The sequence below is a fragment of the Ahaetulla prasina genome, chromosome 1 (genome assembly GCF_028640845.1).
Source record: "Ahaetulla prasina isolate Xishuangbanna chromosome 1, ASM2864084v1, whole genome shotgun sequence".
In the NCBI taxonomy this organism is placed as follows: Eukaryota; Metazoa; Chordata; class Lepidosauria; order Squamata; family Colubridae; genus Ahaetulla; species Ahaetulla prasina.
The window spans coordinates 173,427,270-173,449,355 of NC_080539.1; the positions used below are offsets into that span (position 1 = coordinate 173,427,270).

General features: G+C 37.8%; 1 protein-coding gene across 7 annotated transcripts in view; it reads right to left on the reverse strand.

The window, feature by feature from the left end:
- The window catches only part of KIF16B (kinesin family member 16B), a 158,531-nt gene that overhangs the window by 67,892 nt on the left and 68,553 nt on the right, over positions 1-22,086 (reverse strand). For all 7 annotated transcript variants that reach the window (XM_058181929.1, XM_058181937.1, XM_058181946.1 and 4 more), the window contains 4 exons: positions 19,132-19,251; positions 13,601-13,652; positions 8,830-8,967; positions 180-262 (listed from right to left, as the gene is read on the reverse strand). In XM_058181929.1, coding sequence (XP_058037912.1) covers positions 180-262; positions 8,830-8,967; positions 13,601-13,652; positions 19,132-19,251 — 393 coding nt within the window. The remainder of the gene's footprint in view (positions 1-179; positions 263-8,829; positions 8,968-13,600; positions 13,653-19,131; positions 19,252-22,086) is intronic.

Below are 22,086 nucleotides of genomic sequence, written 5' to 3' on the forward strand. Positions count from 1 at the left end.
TTTTGATTCCTTGTAACTACATAGATGATTTCCTCCATGACAATAATTTTTGTGTAAGAACATTTTGGGGTGGGGAGCATAAACATTGTACTTTAATTTTATTCCAATTATTGCACCAAGATCAATCAGGTACTTAGTTTAGAAGAAATGGAAGTTTGCTATGTATTCAATAACCTCACCTTTCTTTTCTCCCTCAGTTTGGCTGCTTCCTTGGGATGATTGAATCGAAACATATTTGTCCGCCCAAGTAATATTACAGCACCTGGCAAGAAAATCATTGAAGCCATAAGCAAACCAAAGGCACAGATATTTTTTCAATTCAGACTAAAACACAATTAGTTTACTCCATCATGGAATGAAAAATACATTTTTTAGAAAATGAGCAGTAGACTGCCACTTTTAAAAATGAAATGTATGATGTTTATATTCTAAGCTGGGTAAAATTGCTTGCTCAGATGTTTTAAGAGCAAGAGAAAACCATTTATTGGCAATAAACTTTTCTCCCAATTTAAAAGAAATCCTCCAGGCTTTTTGAAATGATTCAAGTGGAATAGAGTATATTTTAGTCATCATAACCATATGTTTTTTAATATTTATTTTTCAACAAGCACAAAGAAACACATATATATTTGAAAAGAAAAATGTATAGAAGCTCATAAAAACTCACAGAGAGCATTGTAATTGTATCAGATTATTTGAATAAACTGTACTATATAATAGCAACCATATCAATTGCTGCATTAACTGATCACCTGCATTAGAAGTTTGGCAAGACAAAATTTCTCACAGAGCAATCCATGATACTCTGCCTCAGAAATAGTATTTTCACCCATATTTTAATAATTACATGCAATGACATAATCATAAAAGTTAAAAGGGTCTTATGAATACCAAGACCACCCCTTCCAATTTAGTGCCTCAAGAAAGTGTCTTATGTGCCTAGAGATTTATGTGCCTATTTTCATAAGTATATCAAGCTTAACACATAATTACCCACTTGACAAAAGAGTATGAGAAGAACCAATGAATGAATGAATGAATGAATGAATGAATGAATGAATGAATGAACAATTTATTTTTTTATTCCAGACTGAATATGGCAGGGAGGTGACTGAACATCTAAAATCCTGTGAAGTTTACCAGAGGGTGGAGAATAGCAGGAATAATCACATCTTATAATCCTTCCCTATCATGGAAGCTCTATACCAGAGATTGGCAGATATACAGTCAACATAAGACAAATCTCCAACTAGATCTCTCAGGACAACCACTTTATATCAACTTTTGTGGCCTTCACCACTAAGTGGACTAAGGCAGCAGTTCTAAACTGAATTTTACTAAGACTGTAAATCAAATATTAATTAATCTTTTTGCAAGAATGGGTTGAACAATAGTGATCCTGACAGATACAGCAACTTACTTTTCTGTCAAGAGATCATGTGGACATTATGAGCTACTTACAACATGGAACATCTCATATCCGTTCCATGTTATCATCCAATAAATAGATTAATGGGAAAATTGAATAAAACCTGGGGTCCATGTTTGAAAAATGTAGAGAACAAAACTGGAACTTGATATTGCCACAGCTTGTTTCCATGCAGGGCTGTGGTACAGCCTTGTCTTGGATTTCCTCTTCTGTATAGGAAGGATAAGTCTGAGTTAGTGCAGAGATTTCATTCAGATATATGCTTTATAAGTATTTTGACCATGATCAGAATACTTTTTACTATACAGTTACGTTTACTTTCTCATAACCAGGAGACAGTAGATGAAGTGGCAGAATAGATTGAACAACATCAGTGATGAAGAAGAACAAATACAACCAAACATGAGCAGAGATTCAGGTCTCCATGATGGCAATCAGAGTGGCAAAACATTCATACTTTGCATTTATTGCTTCCATAGATTGCCATCCATTCACCCCTATTTAGAGCAATCCAAACTATTCTGGGTAGGAAGATAGGTTTTTGGAGTGCTGGGATTATTTTTCCAGATATTTGGAGGGAAAAACATGCATATACAAACTGCTGGGCAAGTTTAAAAGGAGTGACAGACACATAGTCTTTCAAAATTATTTGCAAAAAATAAAAAATGAACAGGATCTTCTCTAACATCAGCACCATGGATTAGATATTTGTCCTATCTGGTTGGTGAAAACTGACAAAGGTAACTTCATCTTGATGAAGTGCTTGGGGCTAAATGCATCCTTGATTGATGAGATCATGCTACCTGACATGAAAAAAGTGGCAGTGCATCCTTTTTTTCAATTTGCCATTGCTTGACCCAACTGTTAGCCTTTTTCCAACTTTTTCTTTCTGGGAAATGTTCTTAAAAAGGCAGCAGATCTGTAGTTACACAATGCTTTCAATGAAGCAGAATATCTAAATCCTTTTCACTTAGTTTCAGGCCAAAGAAAGAGACTACATTGATTGCTCTTGTGGTGACCTGTGGTCGGACAGGGGATGGAAGCAGTATGGCCTTCTTGGGTCCTTCTGGATCTCTCAGTTATCTTCAGTAATGAGCATGGCTCCCTTGTGAAGTCAGAATTGGGAGTATGTTTTGCAGTAATCGTTTCTGATGGAAGTTTCATTTGAGGGTGATGTATAGAAGAGAGTTCAAAACTTGGAGACCTCCACTATGGGGGATCATGGAGCTTGACCCCTTTTCCGTCTCATTTCATTTCCATATGAGGTCAAAGGAGGGGAATAACTCCTCTTCGAATCACAGCTTATTGTAAGGGGAAGTGGATGGCCAGGAAAACCTATATGCATAGCTCTATATTGTGTACAAGTTGTGTTCGTTCTCAGACCTTATAGCTTTGCAAACCATCACTAATTCCTCTATTCCTTCACATTTGCTCTATATAGGGCTGCCCTTGCAAATCATATGGGAGCTACAGAATGCAGCAGCCCTAAGGAATATCACCATTAAGAACCCTAAGGTGAGCCTATCCTCTGCCCAATCTGATTTTTTTTAAAATGCTGGTGCCATCTTTGCTGATGTTTTCTAAGACAGTCAAGACCTCGCTTTTTTGGAGGCTACTTGAGGATGGATGACTATTGTCTTGCTCCTGAAGAAATAGCAATTGTTGTGAATTATGACACGTATGACTGTATAGTGGCTTATGATAATAATTTTATTTTTGTGTCATTATTACTTTTGCTTTTGGCTCAACTGTATTTTAATGCTAGATTTATAATAAATGAGTGAAGTTGCATAGAATGATCCAAGTGAGTTAGCTTTCTATGTTCTGCTCTAATTTACTCAAATAAAGAATAGCTCAAACATTTCTTCTTGACTTGGAGAGATAAAAAATTATCTGGAGATTCAAATTAAAAACCTAGATTCCATTCTATAAATATTATGAACCATTGCATCTATTGAAAAGACTGAAAATTAAATAGTTCAGCAGGGCAAGAAAAGCTGGAAGAATTAATTTTCAAGATGAAAACAGAATATGGTTTACAAATGAGGAGACATAAGATTTTCTGTGCCGTATCACCTAAGTGATCTTGAATATAGCCAGGTGATTACATTCTGTTTGGTAAATTCTATCAATTTTCTTGTTCCAGCATAGTTCTGTCAATAGAGTTTATAGATAGAAATCAGTATCAAATGTAATTTTAATGTGACATGGCTTACACATTTCTTCAAATACTTGTACTTCAGCTTGCCTTTAATTTCATGTAAATATTTCAATCTACTATAGAAATAAAAATGTAATAAAGTTGGTAGGACTCTACTGCATCGATTCTTAGAAAAGAAGGATCTATGCTCTCTTTTCATTCAAAACTATACTAACAATTCTTACTAAACCTTATCCCAGGCTAATATTAAAGATTTACTGTTCATATAACTTCAAGCTGTAAAGCTATTTCAATACTCCCACTGTAATTTATGTGATGCATTGGGTTGGTTTTTTTTTTCCAATTCGTATACTCCTTTTGCAACTGCTAGGTCTGAAGTTACAATTTCAGCAGCTATGCCATAAAATAATTTCTTTTGGCTGTTACGTAGATACTTGTTACTTAACATTCTTCTTGTTCTGAAAGTTAAATTTTCTATTTTTTGAAGGATACTCACTCAATCAACTGTTTCAAATCAATGCGAAAATTAATTCTATATGGCACATTTATATTACAATATTATAAAAAATCACATTTTACCAAGCTTATACATAATTTAATATTTTGCTACTAATAACTTTAAATATTTATAAAATAATATTGTAGGATTTATTTCTACAAACAAGTTAATTTTAGAATATTTAAACAGTGCAAAAGAAGGTATTTCAGCACTTCCAACATCATTTGAAGGAAATGTCATTCTGCTCAAAGTCAACTGCACAACCAAAAAGGATGTGATACTAATTACATCCATACAATTAATAAAATGGTCTTTTTTGTTAGTAGCTAACAAACTGAATAGTAGTTAAATAAAGTCTGAAGATTCTTGAGATCTTGGTAAAATTAGGGAGGAGGAAGAGGAGTAGTAGTTCCTTAATGCTCATTGCCATGTAACTGATATAAATGCCACTGCACTGTAACTGAAAATATATGCATGATTGCCATCATAACCAGTTGCTCTGGGTCAGAATAGAAAATTGAGATATATTTTTTTTGGTAGATTAGTACTGTAAATTCAAGAAGAAGCAGACTAGATTTTGTTACATATGTGCAACATGCATAATGTCCTACTAATAGTAACGGCACAACATCATTAAGTTATCATACAGTTTGGCCAACGTTCTGCAAGTACAACCAAAGCCTAAACATATGTTTTTTACTCCAAACACATTTACATTATCCTATGTAATCTAGGTTTCTCATCTAAAGGCCACCTTGTAAGACAAATAAACCACTTGTCAACTCTCAAAACGACTCTAGCTGAAGCCATATGTTTCTTGCTTCGTGTCTTAGTTGCCATACTTATGTGGGGAGGGGGACTTATGGAATGTAGAATGTTTTCCTCCAATGTGCCAGACATAACAATGATAAGGCTCCTGAGAACCAAGGCTAAATCAGCGTCCCCTAGCAACTTTTCAAGAGGGAGTGCTGAGAAGTTCATCACCTGCTTGGGTGCTGACATGACCTGTGACACGAGCGGGGTGGACTGTATCTATGCTTTAATTACACCAAAAACACAGGAATTATTCAGTGTTGGTTTCACCTTTGACCGATATGATGTACCCAATAAACCAGATTTTTGAGGAAGCCAAGGCCTCAGAGTCTTGAATTGGTTGGCAGCATTACTCAGAACCACAACACCACTGTTAACTTTCCACTACTTACGTACATGCGATAAAATAAAATAAATACAGTAATGCATAGGTAACAAATGTGAATACAAAAGTGAAATATGGCAGACTCTTTTCTGTCTTTGGTTTTCTCATTCATAGCTCCTCCAGTTCTCTTTCATATAAATTACATGTATAGTACTTGCTTCGTTGCATTGATCTTATATTCTGACTCTAAATTCTGTAGGTCAAATTTCATTATTCCTGTATATAGTTTCATGACCTGAATATACAACATGTATCTGATTTAAAATGGTTCATTTTTGACAATTTCCTTGGTTTATGCTCCTCACATTCTATTTTCCAATGATATATCTCCTACTAAAAGATGAATTTTTCTTTCAGTAGTGGTTTCTTTGTTGATAGAATTTATTAAGGCTTTGTTCAGGCCCTATTTCTGTCTTCAGATCTGCTTGTTAAAAGTTCAAAGCTTTCCCCCTATAATTAGAGGAAAGTCTTCCAAATTGTGAGTCTTAACATCTGGCATCACTAATTCATCCAAACATTATAGACATAGGCAGAGTGAAACAAAAATGGCTTGCTATTCCAAGTTTGATTCAGAATTTAAAACTCTTCTCCTATAGAAGTTGGTTTGTCTGATGTTTGCAAAACCCACCTATCCTCCTTCCACCCTGTGGTAGATTACCCAAAGTTCTCCTCCTCCTGGTTCGATCTCACTAGAAGGATGACCTAGCTAAGAGTTCCCATTCTTGCAAGCATCACTGTTACGGTCATTGATGCCAATGAACACTCCCATCACAGCAAAGTGGTAATTGATGTTCTCTGAGCTTGGTTGTTTTCTTGCAGATGTTTCAATACCCAAACTAGGTAACATCATCAATGCTAGTGGTAATTGCCTAGCAATATCGCTTTCAAAATTAATGGTCATCAGCACAACTTAAAAAATAGCACTATTTTTTTAAGCTGAATTTACATTTCTATATATTCTGATAAGCAATTTCAGTAAACTCAGTGAAATAAATGAAATCACACTTTAAAGTCAGCAGAAGCTGGAATCTACAGCCATGCCTAAAGTAACAAGATTCTAACAAGATAAGTAAAATGCCAGCAAGCAAGTCACTAAGGAGTAAACTAGATGTCTGGAAACGTTTAGTGCTGGAAACCAAGGTATTTTGGTTTAAGTTAAATAACATTTATTAGCTACAAGTTCTTAGACATTGTTTGGGGTAAGAGCTCCACTGTGTTTAGGAAAGCATGATGTCTTTTGATTCACCCTTTATGGAATATTTTAATACACATATAAATAACCTAGTCAGTAAGGATAATCTTATTAATCATCCTGACAATAATATCCTAATGGGTTGTGGCTCATTAACTAACAATATAATATAACCAATTAAACAAAATTAGATTTGCATAAGTCACAAAGAGGACTTGTAAACCCACTTCTCCCTGGATATTGCTTATTGGCCCCTGGTATAAAAACTGTCAATAAATCAATTTATGATTTGATGTATTGTATCTCCATATCTGGTGTAAAAGTACCCTATGGAAAAGAAAAACATTCCTTCAATAGTTAATTTCATACCTTAGTTTTATGCTAAGTGATTGACTAATGTAGTTAAGGCATAAGGCTAAAATTTGCAGACAGTAAGTTCTAGTCCCAGCTTAGCATGAAGCCAGCTAGCTGGGTGACCTTGGGCCTGTCATTCCCTCTCAGCCCTAGGAAGCAGGAAATGGCAACTCACTTCTGAAACCTTGAAGGGCAAGAAAACTGCAGGAACTAATACACACACACACACACAATGGAAAGGAAATATTGTTTAGTACAAGGTTAGCAATTTTGGTTGTAACTTACTTCGAGATTTTTAAAACAGGAAGTAGAATACAAGTTCTTTAAATAAAATTATTTAAATAACTGATTTTTCTGGACACTCTGTGACAAGGTCAGTAACTGTCTCTCAATTTCCTTTCCTCTGTTTACTGGCTCTAAACCTGTAAACCTGTCTCTCTAAACTGTACAACACTACTTGTATGGCTCATGTCTTCTTATTACAGCAAGTCTTCTTATTATGCTCATTGCTCAAATCTTTACTTCATTATCTTTACAGTATAGTTCCCTCCAACTCCTTCTTTGTCCAACCATTTCAAATTAATACTATTTTTCAAATGAAAGGGTACAGTTAAGCATGAAGAAGCTAATTAAAAATTTCTGACACAGGTATTTAAAGGTCCTAAACTTCCAGACTTAAAATATTTAACAAACAGTTCTAATACATGATTCTTAAAAGTTAATGCTATTATGAAATATGACAGCTGTCATTTGTCTATATTTAAGCTAGTAGCCTTAGTAAATCTAGACTATGTAAATCTTCTTCTAATGAAGAAAAATAAAAACACATAAGTTTCAATGTAACATACTTATAGAATTGAAGAACCCTAAATTACATAGTATTTCTTCTTATCCTCCTCAGCATGCAGATAGTAAACTTAAATAAAATAGTGTGGGGGTATTCGATAAAGCCCTGAGAGAGAAATACACATTACAAATAGATGCATGCTCTGTTAGGGGTTAACACGTAAGCATCTGGAATGCCATAATCCAGCTGGAGATATTGATTTTGTCCTTAGATTGGTGAGGAAACTGATGAAAAGCCTTGCATTTCTCAGAGTAACTGAATTCTTTACAACATGCAAAACTAGAGCAGTCTTGTAATCATTTCTCTTCTTCCTTCATGTTAATACTCAGAAGCCATGAGAAAGATTTTGTGATAAAATAAGGATGATAAAGGAAAAATAAAATGGAACAACTTTTTTCAAGACACTATTGAAAATGAAATTGAGCAAACTGAACATTGCTGCAGGCACAACTTTAGTGCAAACATTCAGATGAATTCAATGGTCCTTGCATTGTCAAATCCTCAGGGGGCTAGCAAGGAACTGAGATGGCTCCTTTGTTGTTAACATCTGTTGTCCTGTTTTTGTGATTTTTTATATTTTTCAGTAGGAATCATTTTTTATATCTTTGTTTTATAGACTTATTGTACACGATCCAGAATCACTTTTTCATAAGATGGGCAGGCGATTTAAATCTTGATGAATAAATAATTAAAATATTTCCTCTCCTGATGTGAGGCTTAATTTCTTCAAGATAAGCAAGAGGTACTTACATCTACTATATTCCAATGTGTGGCTAGGATGACTTAATTTCTGTTCACTTTGTGGAAAGGTTAGACCTAAGATGCCTTGAAATCACCAACTGTTTTAGTCTCCACTAAAATACATTTCTACTACCACCAATACACACATGTACACACACAATGTCTCACTATATTTATCTGCCTATCTGTCCTCCTCATAGCCTGACAGTTTTCAGATGCATGAAAGCATGATGGCTGGTAATGATAGAAAATGCAATCTAAACACATTTGAAAAGCACCAGAGAAGGCTGGATTGCAAAAGTACAGTACATGCATCTCATGAATGTATCATCTGTACAGCTGAACTGCAATAAAATATGTAGAAGAGATCTGATATGAGAAAAGGCAAAGAAATATCTAGGATAATACCTTGGTTGAGTTGTGTAGCCTCTGTGATTTGAATTCCATTTATAGAACACTGTGCTCCATCGAGTGGTATTAAATGAACCGTTCCATTGAAGTGTTCAAAAATGCAGTGCTCGCTTTCCAAATCAAGACCATGAAGTACTAAAACAAAAAAACAGATTTGTAATAATGATTACAATAGGGTTTTTATTTTTCTAATCCTGAAGTTTTAATCTATTAACCCTTATCCCATTAATTCCTAGATTTCATATTTTTTTGCCTGTATACAGAGAAAGAATATTTAAAATAAGAAAGGTAAGTAAACTATTCTACATGGAAGCAAAGAAACAGATCAAAATGCACACATTTTTAAAATAACAACTCAAACATGAAATTGATTAGATATCAGTAGATACTGAAAATAGTATTGTGGTAGAAAGCCATATAAAGCAGGGGTCCCAAACCCCTGGGCTGCGGCTCACTACCAGGCTTTGAGCTATTTGGAATTGGGCCGTGGAAGATTCGTGCAGTTGTAACAATGATCATTCCTGAGATATCATTAAGGCACTGGAAGTGGTCAAAGATAACTTGATCTTTGACCACTTCTCTGTGGGGGCTCCCGCCCTCTGGAACGAACTCCCCCCGGGACTTCGTCAACTTCCGGACCTCCGAACCTTTCGTCGCGAGCTTAAAACGCATTTATTCATCTGCGCAGGACTGGGTTAGTTTTTTAAATTTATGGGTTTTAATTGGGTTTTTATTATTTATTCTAAATTTTAATTTGTTAATTGAATAAGTTTTTTAATTGTATTTTAATTGTGTTTATATTGTAACATTATTGTGTATTTTATTTGGCTGTGAACCGCCCTGAGTCCTTCGGGAGAAGGGCGGTATAGAAATTTAAATAATAAATAAATAAATAAAATAATCTCTGTTATGAATCCTAGGAAGGAATAAATTGTGCTGAATATCATAATGTAAACATAGATTTAGTCCTTATTAGCACAGAGGTGTCAAGCTCGATCACGTTGCGGGCTAGATTGTGACATATTGCAAGATTTGTTGCTTTTGTGGAGCCAGGGTGGGTTTGGCCTGTGCGAGCCATATCCGGCCCATGTGCCGCATATTTGACAGGCCAGTATTGGCATGTAATGTCGAATCCTTCAGAGTTTGGACTTGATTACAAAATGCATAACTCCTCCATCTAATACTTGGAAGTCTTATCCAGTCAGTTAAGTGGAAACAGCACCCCTTATTCTTCTTCTAACATGACCAGAAGCTGCTCTTACCCTTTAGTGTCTTTCCTCTTTTTGAGGAAATGAACATACTTCCCTTTGAAATGAACAGAAGGTATCTTAAACAATACATCTGGAATAATGATTTTCAAATCAGTCTAAGCCTCGTTTCAGATTCACAATTCATAGGATTTTCTCTAAAAGGTATGTCCCAGCTTCATACCTTCTTTTTACTGGGAGTCTTTGATTTATGACCATTTTTTCAGTAACAGTTCAAAGTTACAGTGATGCTGAATGAAGGAATTTACAGCTGGTCCCTGAAGTCCCATTGCAGCGCCCCCCACAGTCACATGATCAAAAGCTGGGTGCTTTGCAGCCCACCTGAATGTACAACTGCAAGGGTGCTTTAATTCCCTCCAATATTTTCCCCATCTATGTCCTTTCAACCCCCTGCACTCTGCAGCCCTTGCTGCTCTAGCTGCCTTTTGCCAACTTCTTGCTTCCGTTGCTGACCAAACCTGCCCACCCTGGCTCTTTGGGAGGCAATTGCTGGCCACACAAAGGTTATCCTCCCCAGGTCGCACATGACAGTTTCCTCAAGAGAATTGTGGAAGAGGGCCTCAAATGGCTGATAGCTACCTCACCAAGGGCCAGAACGGGCATGCCTCATCAGCAGTGGGAGCATGAAGTTGGCAAAGGTCATCTGGTAAGGCGGAGTACAGAACAGCAGGAATCTCAGAGTACAGGAAAGTGTGGGCAGCTGGGCGAGGTGACTGGGGCTTTGTGGGTGGCTGCTTTGTGTCAGGCTGCTGGGCAGCTACTTTGTGCCACATTGCTGGGCAGTAGCTATGTGCTGCATTGTGGAGTGGGTGTTTGCTTCACACTGTTGGGCTGTAGTGTCACTCCATGCTGCTGGGGTTTTCTGGACAGCTAGGTTTCCCGGGTGGCTGTTTTATACCACACTGCTGGGGCTGTTTTATACCACGCTGCTGGGGCTGGAGCAGCTGAGGTTTTCTGGGGTAGCTGCAATTTTCATGCTGTGCTGTTGAGCTATGGCTCTGCACTGCAGTTCAGGAGCTTCTTAAATTCCAAAGTCAAGGCATACCAAGAATCCCAAGCAACAATGGCAAGCAAGGAAGTTCTGGGGTTGTTTACCACCTCTGCCCTTTGGTGCAGGATAGCCAAAGGGCAGAGGTGTGGGCAGGGGTGAAATCTAAAAATTTTCCCTACCGGTTCTGTGGGTGTGGCTTAATTGGTGGGCTTAGCTAATAACAATAAATAATAAAAATAATAAACAAAGTATAAAAAACAATAAGAGGTACCAAAAACCAACTTTCACACTTTACACACATACAACACAACTCTCTCTCACACACACACTCACACTCACACAAAATGTCACATACAGCTTTCTGAGATTTTGTGTGTTTGTATAGTTAGAGTGAAACACTACAGAAACACACCAAATCTCAGAAAGCTGCACAAATATTTTATTTATTTTATTTTATTTTATTTTATTTATTTTATTATTTATTTTATTTTATTTTATTTTATTTTATTTTATTTTATTTTATTTTATTTTATTTTATTTTATTATTTTATTTTATTTTATTTTATTATTATTTTATTTTTTTATTTCATCTTATTTTATTTTTTATTGTACTTTATTTTATTATTTACTTTATTTTATTTTATTTTATTTTATTATTTTATTTTATTTTATTTTATTTTATTTTATTTTATTTTATTTTATTTTATTTTATTATTTTATTTTATTTTATTTTATTTTATTTTATTTTATTTTATTTTGGACTTCAGTTCCCAGAGTTCCTCAGCCAGCAAAGCCAGCCAGCATTAGTTGATCACTGAGGAAATAGATTAGCTAAGCAATTGATTCTGTTTGGCTGAAAGTGAAACTGGAGCTTTCGGGCTGGAAAAAGAGCCATGCGTTCATCAGTAATCAGGTAAGTGCCTTAGAATCTATACTCTTACTTGTAGAAAACATGTTTTCTACAAGTAAGAGTACAAGTAAGGTTCTGCTGATGAGGAACTCAGGTGAGATCACCAGAGGAGACTTTAATTTTTTTTTTAAAATTTAAAGGCTCTGCCGATCTCAGCTGAGGGGCCGGATCCTCAAAGGCTTTTTTTTACTTTTAAAGGCATGTTTCGGCTGAAGAAAAACTGGCTTTTAAGAGAGAAAAAAAAAACCTCTGCTGATGGTGCGGCTCAGCAGAGGTGAAGGGGGTGGGGTAGGGATTTTTGCTACCGGTCCTCCGAACCAGAGCCGCCATCGCTACTGGATCGCGCAAGCCGGTCCAAACCAGGAGCATTTTACCCCTGGGTGTGGGGTGAGGCTGGGGGGAATAAGCAGTAGCAGGGGATGAAGTAGAAGCAGTCCCTTACCTTGGAAGAACCAAGGCTCAGGGCTGGGACAGACCAAGCTGGGAATGGTTTAAATTGGAATGGATTCTTGGCTAATGACTGATGGAATTCAGTGAACAACAGCAACAGGGAGTGCCGGGATTGCTGTCGCTAAGCAATGCAGTCACACAATGTTGTGACCGCACTACTTAACAACAGCAATTCTGGTTTCAATTGTAGTCCTAAACTGAAGACTGCCTGAATCACAATTCCCAAATTTAATCAGACCTGTGCTTTGGGCAAGTTGGAGGCATTGCCTTTGTTGTTTTGTTAGGGTGTTATAAAAATACCTCTTTTCACCAGCGTAGATATCCACATGGGGGTGGCTCAGTAGAGTCCCTGAGCGATATGCACCTTTTCTATTCAACCCTGAATGACTTCTATGTAGTCTAAAGAAATTCCCTGGTAGAGAGTACAACTTCTATTCATTACTTCTTTTGCTCCAACCAAGATTCTGATATATTGTCCTGTTTTGTGTTTATATATTTGTACCATGCATCTTTACCTGAGATTCAACAACTGTATTATTTTCCTCTTTAACTTTTAATTTCGAATTTTATCTTTTTATAAATACACACACACACACCCACACCCACACCCACACCCACACACACATGCAAGGGCACAAAACAGAGATGTATATATAAGACCGGTTTAATTTGAGAGCTATAGAAGTATAACCAAAAATATAAATTTGCATTGCTACAGAGATTTTTATTCATATGCAGTATTATACTGAGAGCAACGGGGGGGGGGGGGGTTCATAAAGTAGTAGAGAAGGGCCAGGGATAAGAAATTTATAATATAATGGCTTATTTCCAATACCATAAACCTTAGTAAAAAGTAATGCAGTGTTCTATTTACATCAGCCATTCTTCCAAAAACCACAGATATGATTTCTTCTGTAAGCATCCTATAATAGATATCTGCTCATGGCAATAAAGATATCTGCTCATGGCATAAAGCCCTAATCCATGGATGGGGGAAATGAAGAATGTGTGTGTGTCTCAGTGGTTTGTATGTATTAGAATAGTAATTCTAAAGCCCAAGTTTATAAATTTAGAAACCATCCTCCTACCCCTGCAACCAACAATTGCTGGAACAGCTATTAGATTAAAAGAGAAAGAGAGCACACTTACCAATATCTTGTTCTCTTGCAGCATCATCTCTGCCAACATGTGTTTGGCCCTCCTAAGGAAGAAAAATTGACATGGTATAGTTACTGTAGGTGGTCCTTGACTTATGACTGCAAATGGAACTGGATTTCTGGTCATAAGATCTTCGGCTGATGTTATGTAATGCCCGGTCCGTGGTAAATAAAGCCCCCTTGATCTGTGATCTTATTCAGGGGGAGTCCGCGGACCTGATGGGCATTACGGAGACCTGGTTGGGGCCAGAGGGGGGGGTGCCCCTCGTTGAACTATGCCCCCCAGGTTTCCGAGCATTCCATCAGCCTAGGGCCCAGGGTAGGGGTGGAGGGGTGGCGGTTGTTATTAAGGAAGATCTAGAGCCGAGGGAGGCCACTGTTCCTCAGATTGCCGGCTGTGAATCCCTTTATGTGAGGTGGGGCCATAGGAATCAGTTGGGCTTGTTGATCACGTACCTGGCTCCTTGCTGCGTGACCACAGCCCTGCCCGAGCTGCTGGAGTTATTTGCCACTGTGGCAGTTGAGACCCCCAGACTTATAGTTATGGGGGATTTCAACTTGCCATCAGCTGGCTTATCATCGACTGCAGCCCGGGAGTTCCAGGCTTCCATGACGGCCTTGGACCTGTTTCGAGTAAATGATGGCCCTACGCACATGGGGGGAGGCACGCTGGACCTGATTTATATCTCTGGTCAGTGGTTAAATGATCTGATACTAGACGATTTAGTAACAGAACCAATGTCATGGTCTGATCATTTCTCCTTCGCCTAGACTTCGAACCGCCACCCACCATCGCAGGGAGACGGAGCCTCTACGTTGGTTCCGTCCCAGGCGCCTGATGGACCCTGAGAGGTTCCTGACGGAGCTTGGGCCATTCCCTGAGGATCTGGCCCGCGGCACGACTGAGGAACTAGTTGCGGCCTGGGAACAGGCCGCGGCTGGGGCCTTGGACCGTGTCGTGCCTTTGCGGCCTCTGACCCGGCGCAGATCTCGACCGGCCCCTTGGTTCTCCGAGGGGCTGAGAGAGATGAAACGCCGGAGAAGACGCCTAGAGAGCACTTGGAGGTCCAGTCGTTCCGAAGCTGATCGGACACTAGTTAGGTCCTATTCTAGGACCTACCTAGTGGCAATGAGGGAGGCGAGGCGCTCCTACGCCTCCACCCTCATTGCGTCGGCAGATAACCGCCCGGCCGCCCTGTTTCGGGTGACCCGCTCCCTCCTTCATCAGGAGGTGCGGGATGACCCGTTACAGGGACGTGCCGAGGAGTTTAGTGGTTATCTATACGACAAAATCGCTCAGCTCCGGGATGGTCTGGACCGAAATTGGGATGATCCAAGCGAGGGAGAGGAGGCACGTCTTGTTGAGCCTGTTTGGGATGGGTTTGACCCTGTGGCTCCCGAGGACGTGGACAGGTTGTTGGGGAGGCTCCGCGCCACTACATGTTTATTGGATCCGTGTCCTTCCTGGCTGGTGCTGGCTACTCAGGAGGTGACACGAGGCTGGCTCCAGAGGATTATAAATGCTTCTTTGTTGGAAGGGGTTTTCCCTGCCGCCTTGAAAGAGGCGGTGGTGAGACCCCTCCTTAAGAAGCCCTCTTTGACCCGCTATTTTGGGAAACTATCGGTTAGTCTCCAACCTTCGCTTTGTTGCGAAGGTTGTAGAGAGTGCTGTGGCGTCAGCTACCCCAATACCTGGAAGAATCCGTCTATCTAGACCTGCTCCAGTCCGGCTTCCGACCCGGTTACAGCACGGAGACAGCTTTGGTCGCATTGGTGGATGATCTCTGAGGCCAGGGACAGGGGTTATTCCTCTGCCCTGGTCCTATTAGACCTCTCAGCGGCTTTTGATACCATCGACCATGGTATCTGCTGCGCCGGCTGGGGGATTGGGAGTGGGAGGCACCGTTTATCGGTGGTTCTCCTCCTATCTCTCCGACCGGTCGCAGACGGTGTTGACAGGGGGCAGAGGTCACCGCGAGGGCCCTCACTTGTGGGGTGCCGCAGGGGTCGATTCTCTCGCCCCTTCTGTTCAACATCTACATGAAGCCGTTGGGTGAGATCATCAGTGGCTTTGGGGTGAAGTACCATCAGTACGCTGATGACACTCAGCTGTACTTCTCCACCCCAGGTCACCCCAATGAAGTTGTCGAAGTGCTGTCCCGGTGTTTGGAAGCCGTACGGGTCGGGATGGGGAGAAACAGGCCCAAGCTCAATCCCTCCAAGACGGAGTGGCTGTGGATGCCGGCATCTCGATTCAGTCAGCTGCAGCTGCAGCTGACTGTTGGAGGCGAGTTATTGGCCCCAAAGGATAGGGTGCGCAACTTAGGTGTCCTCCTGGATGATCGGCTGTCGTTTGAAGACCATTTGACGGCCGTCTCCAGGGGGGCCTTCCACCAGGTCCGCCTGGTCCGGCAGTTGCGCCTTCCTTGATCGGGATGCCTTGTGCACAGTCACTCATGCACTGCTACCTCTCGCTTGGATTATTGTAATGCTCTCTACATGGGGCTCCCCTTAAGGTGCACCCGAAGGCTTCAGCTAGTCCAGAATGCAGCTGCGCGGGTGATAGAGGGAGGATCTCGCACCTCCCACGTAACACCCCTCCTGCGCAGACTGCACTGGCTGCCTGTCGCCGGTGCACTTTAAGGTTTTGGTTATGACCTTTAAAGCGCCCATGGCTTAGGGCCTGGGTACTTACGGGACCGCCTACTGTTACCATATGCCTCCCACCGACCCGCACGCCTCACAGAGAGGGACTTCTCAGGTGCCGTCCGCCAAGCAATGTCGGCTGGCGGCCCCAGGAAGGTCCTTCTCTGTGGGGGCTCCCACACTCTGGAACGAACTTCCCCCGGGTTTACGCCAAATACCTGACCTTCGGACCTTTCGCCGCGAACTGAAGACACATCTTTTTATTCGCGCGGGGCTGGCTTAAATTTTACGGATTGTATAGTTTTATTATTAATTTTAAACGGGGTTTTAATTTCTATATATTTTTAAATTTTAGGCACATTATAATAAGTTTTTTAATTTTGCATTTTATAGATTATTGTCTTGTCTGTTTTTATTTGCCTGTACACCGCCCTGAGTCCTTCGGGAGAAGGGCGGTATAAAAATCAAATAAATGAAAATGAAATGAAATAAGTTGTTACACTCCTAAATTGAGGCATCAACGTGACCGGAGCTGATTTTACAATATTTTTTGAGATAGTTGTTTAATGAATCACTGTGGTTGTTAAGCAAATTTTGTGGTTGTTAAGAGAATGCCAGAGTCATAAGTTCTTTTAAGCCTTAGTGCAAGAGTCCCCAAACCCCCGCTCCGCAGCATGCCATAAACTGGGCCATGCAAATAAGCAAAGCCCCATCTGTGGGATACAGGCAGCACATGAGACCCCCCCCTCCCCTGGTTCGCAGAAAAACCTCTCTCCATGGAACCAGTCCCTGGTGCCCAAAAGGTTTTTTTTTTTAATTTGCATTTATATCCCGCCCTTCTCCGAAGACTCAGGACGGCTTACACTATGTTAGCAAAAAATAGTCTTCATTCTATTTGTATATTTATATACAAAGTCAACTTATTACCCCCAACAATCTGGGTCCTCATTTTACCTACCTTATAAAGGATGGAAGGCTGAGTCAACCTTGGGCCTGGTGGGACTAGAACCTGCAGTAATTGCAGGCAGCTGCTGTTAATAACAGACTGCATTAGCAGTCTGAGCCACAGAGGTTGGGGGCCACTGTTTTAGTGAATTTTTTTTTAAATAGAATGTTTAAGTGCTTTAAAAAATTTGGGGTGGGGGGCGTTGATGGGAATAAACAGCAAAAGTTGATTAGAATTTTGGTTTCGGAAAATAACAAATGAACTAAGGGTCCAGATGGATTGGAAATAAGATTTTGGAATTAATTATAAGAATTCTTCGTGCAGGAAAATGCTTTTGTTTTATTTTATTTTTTTTAATGATGGGATGGGACATTGAAGGTTGGACTCTGGGGAGAACCAGAAGGAACAAAAGATTACAATTAAAGGAGAAGAACACTTAAATTTGAGTTACTAATATAGAATGGAAGAAAACATTTTAACATATGGCATATTAAAGGATATTTTGAACTCTGGACCCAGAAGTTAATTTTAAGGTATCTGCCTCTACAGATAGACTATGTTTAAAAGATGTTAAGGGAGAGGAACAATTTTTACCAGAAAAGACTGAGACTGATCTGAACATGGATTTAAAAACACCTTAGTGATTGTCTTTATAATGAAAAGAGATAGTATGCAAATAATATAAGAAAGATTATAATAGAATAATCTCGATATTTTTTCCTATATTAGATTTACAAAGGAAGCTTCATTAAGCTTTGAAGAATTTTGTGAGAACGGACAGAGTAAAAATGAAAATAAATCATGTTGTAGGTCACTATTTGAAGGGATTAAGGATCAAGATTATTTAAAATAAAAGGAAGGAATGCAAAATTGGCTTAGTTGATCAGGATTAAAACAGATATTTTGGTATCCCTAGTATCTTTAATGGAGTTCTTTTGATCACAGGTGAAATGATGAAATTTTAAGGATTCGTTTATAGATAAAATATGGGATATGGGAAGAAGAGATCACTTTTGTATTTTAAGAAAAGGTGATGAATTACTTAAATTGTTTATATTTGTGATGAAGGGGGAAGTTATTTCTTTATATATTTCTTTTCTTCTTTACTATATTTTTTATTTCTTTTCTAATTTATTTTTCTTTTCTGTACTTTCTATTATTTCTTTTTAATCTTTTTTTACTTTGAATGAATTTTTATCACTATAATTATAACTTTTAATAAAATTATCATGAAAAAGAACTACCTATATTTCACTACTATTGCTTTTAATTTTTCTTCCTATAGCTCTATGAACAGAAAAGAGGCTGCTCTCAATCCTAAGATTCAAGATTTTATTGAATTAATTATAAATTTTAGATTCAAAACTAACATTTTTTTATTAAACTTCAGGTTGCTAAAATCACAAAACACACACTATCATATCCTGTCTCTTCCTATACAAGCTTAAGCTACATTTGCCTGGAACTGGAGGTCTTATTAGTTAGTGATTCTCATGTTAGCTCACTTTCTCACTTATTAGTTAGCTTTTCTCATGTTTCCCATGACAGCTAGTAATATTTGTTATTTAATTTACTTAAATTCATTTTAAAACCATATGATTTCTAATATTATTAGAAAGTATTATTTATTTCTAGTTCTGTGCTTATTAATGAAAGCAAATTAAATGTTTCAAAAACATCAAGGAGTCATAGTCAGAGTAAAATGAATTAAGAACAAATACAATTAAGAATGTTATTCATCTACCGCTAATCCTCAGGTCAGATATAGGCCATAGATAACTGATAAAAGCATATTAAACAAGTTAGAATATTCAGTAATTGACCTCCATTTTGCAGAGAAGTAACAGATGTTTAGTTTATTCAGACAATTGATTAGTACAAAAACACAACTATCCTTTTGAAAACTGGAAAGCAGATAAATATTGAATTACCTTCAAATGATACAAGATGATACCTGTGCTTAGAAGATCGTCATCAATGCCTATTAAGTGAGGCAGCTCAGAATCTAACACAACTCCAATTCCTTCTTTCCGCAGAGCTAAAGTTTGCTCCTGTAAACACAAACATGATAAAGCCCTTTTAAAGGCATTTTTGCATATTTATTCAATAGTTATATAATTTAACTGAGGGTAAAATCATCATAGTGTTAAAATATTGGAAATGACTATAATTTCTATAAAATAGTACGAACCATCATCATAAACCTGTTGAATGTTGATTTTAATTATTTAATAGAAAAGAAATGCAACAAACAAAATAGCATGACTTAACATGTAAGTATCAAAGCTTTGGTATTTAGATATTTAGGAGCAAGAAAACTGAGGTGGCGTATGATTAATATCATTCTTCAATAATTTTTGAACTCATAATGTCTGACCTATGGCAATGAGTTCCATAGATCCATAAAAAATAAAATTGCAGCTCCTAGAAGTAATTTTAATTTGTACTTGGAGCTTCCATTGATAATAAATATACAGATGAGCAGCATTCAGATTTTTCATAAAACCTACCCCAAATATAAATTTGATGGTTATATTTTGTTGTATTAAAGTTTCTAAAAACTCTTCAATAAAACATATTGCAATAATCCAGTTTATTTGTTTAAAACATGGAGCTATACAGGCAAATGCCACAATATTACTGATATTCTGTAAGCACTAGCTAAAATATGCTCACAGCACGTCACCAAAATTTTATACATTGGAAAGAATTTTTTAGTCCATCCTTATCAAATACACTCTCCAGTTTAAAGCTACAAAATGATTCTTCAGTACATAGACCATGTTTAAACTAACAAGAAATATTCATGGACAGGCTTAGCTAGTTTCTCAATCTTATAGCTAAAACATTCATACAGTTTTATGCTGATGCACAAAAATGCATATGATATAAAATTTATAAAACTAAATCAAGTAACTAGCATTACTAGCATCAAAAAACGGCAAAAGAAAAGAACCAGCTGTATGTCATATAGAAAATATTTAATGTTAATCTACTTGTATTTTAAAAAGTGGAATTGAACATTAATGTTTCCTACGTGTTTCATGCCTCATTTTGTCTTAATTGGTATAAATTAGTTTCTCCATAAAAACAAACATTCTAGATACTCTGACCTACAATTCCCTTTTTCCTTCAACCAGCATGGTTGATTATGTATATAAAGTTCAGTGCAGCTCTAAGTCTGAAAACCGATATAAATGAAAAAGCCTGTAACACCACTAAACACAGTTGATTGTGTTTTAAAATATTACATTACCTAGCAGAGCAACAAAATTGAACATGAGAACATACTCATCTATGGCTCAAATGCCATTTTCCCCCATCGAGACAGAGTCCATTGCTCCTGACAGATTAATTTCAGTCTGTCTAGCAACAGGCAATTTTGGGGAAACTTATCTATTTTGGTTTGGCAACTGCTCCTTCACTACAGGATATGTTTTATGACATTTTCTATTATGTCACAAAATGCTTTATGGTAATTGTATGTCATAAAATGTTTTATAACACTTGTTAAAGTTTGGGGTTTATTCCATGGGAGTCATGGATCGCAGACTTAAACACATTCTATATAAGTTAGCCCACTTGATGTCCCTTGGTGCAAAAGTTGTTGCACTGTTTTGGCCAGTAAAAGATTATATACAAACAAGACAGTTTTAGTAGTGTATAGATATATAAAGAATATAAGTTTAGAAAAAGGTTGGTTCTGAATATGTGACTGAAGCATAAATCAACTCACTCATATTTAGAACAAAAGAATTATATTGTATAAATATAAAAGGTGGCTTGATCACATGAAGAGAATGAATGAGCTATAAAACTATTATGAAGGAAAAATGAATGGATCAAGAAAAAGGGGAAATCTAAGTTATGAGTGGATATAGTTCATGATAACCCCAAAATCAAAGAAATGCCAAATTTAAACAACATAGACAATCTATGAAGCAGAGGACATAGTGCAAGTAAGTACGGTTAAATATGGGAAGATATATTTAGTGTTGTTTCTGTGAACCAATTTTAGCTAGGTTTCATTTTCTTGTTCTTATCACATGCCTTTCATTTCTTTCCCTATTTTTTACTGTTTTTCTGAGATTTGCATATTGTTGTTTATTCTTTCATGGTAAAAATTGCAGAAAATAGACCATCTGATTTTTGCCAATTCATCACATCTCATGTAACAATCCCAAAGCTGTTTCAAGAGAATATAACTCTCTTGAAAGAACGGAATAAAGGATAGCTAGAATGGAGTAGAAACAGAGAAACAGTGCAACCTATTTTGCTCTAGCATAATATTGATCACTAATATATTACTACTAGTTTGACTCTTTGGGTACATATGAGAATTTTATATTACCTCGGATGAAGCCATGATACCTTAACATCTTCACACAGGAATAAATGTATTCATTTTCAGTGACATGATGTTGAAATTATAATTTATAGGAAAATTAATACAAAAATGAGAATGACCAGCTAAAGGTCAAGACAGTACAAAAATACACTCACGTTTTTCTCAAATAAAAAAGATCAGATGTTTTTGCAAAGACAGATGAAATGGCCTTTGAAAACCAATCAGTTTGATTTTGTGTACCCCACCATAAAATAATTAATGCCTTGCTCTCTCAAATGTCATAGGTAATTGGCTTTGGTCAGATAGCTATGGATTTGGCTGATGTGTTTTATATTTCCACAAATGTGTGAATTCTGCTTCCCAGTTAAGAACTTTGCTGATGTGTTTTATATTTCCACAAATGTGTGAATTCTGCTTGCCACTTAGAAATGTTTATTATGAGTATTTTTTCCTCCAAGCTTAATATACTCCTGTATTGAAGTTCACTGCCTGATACAAAACTACTGCATCTTTCACACAGAGTTCACAGTGGATCTGT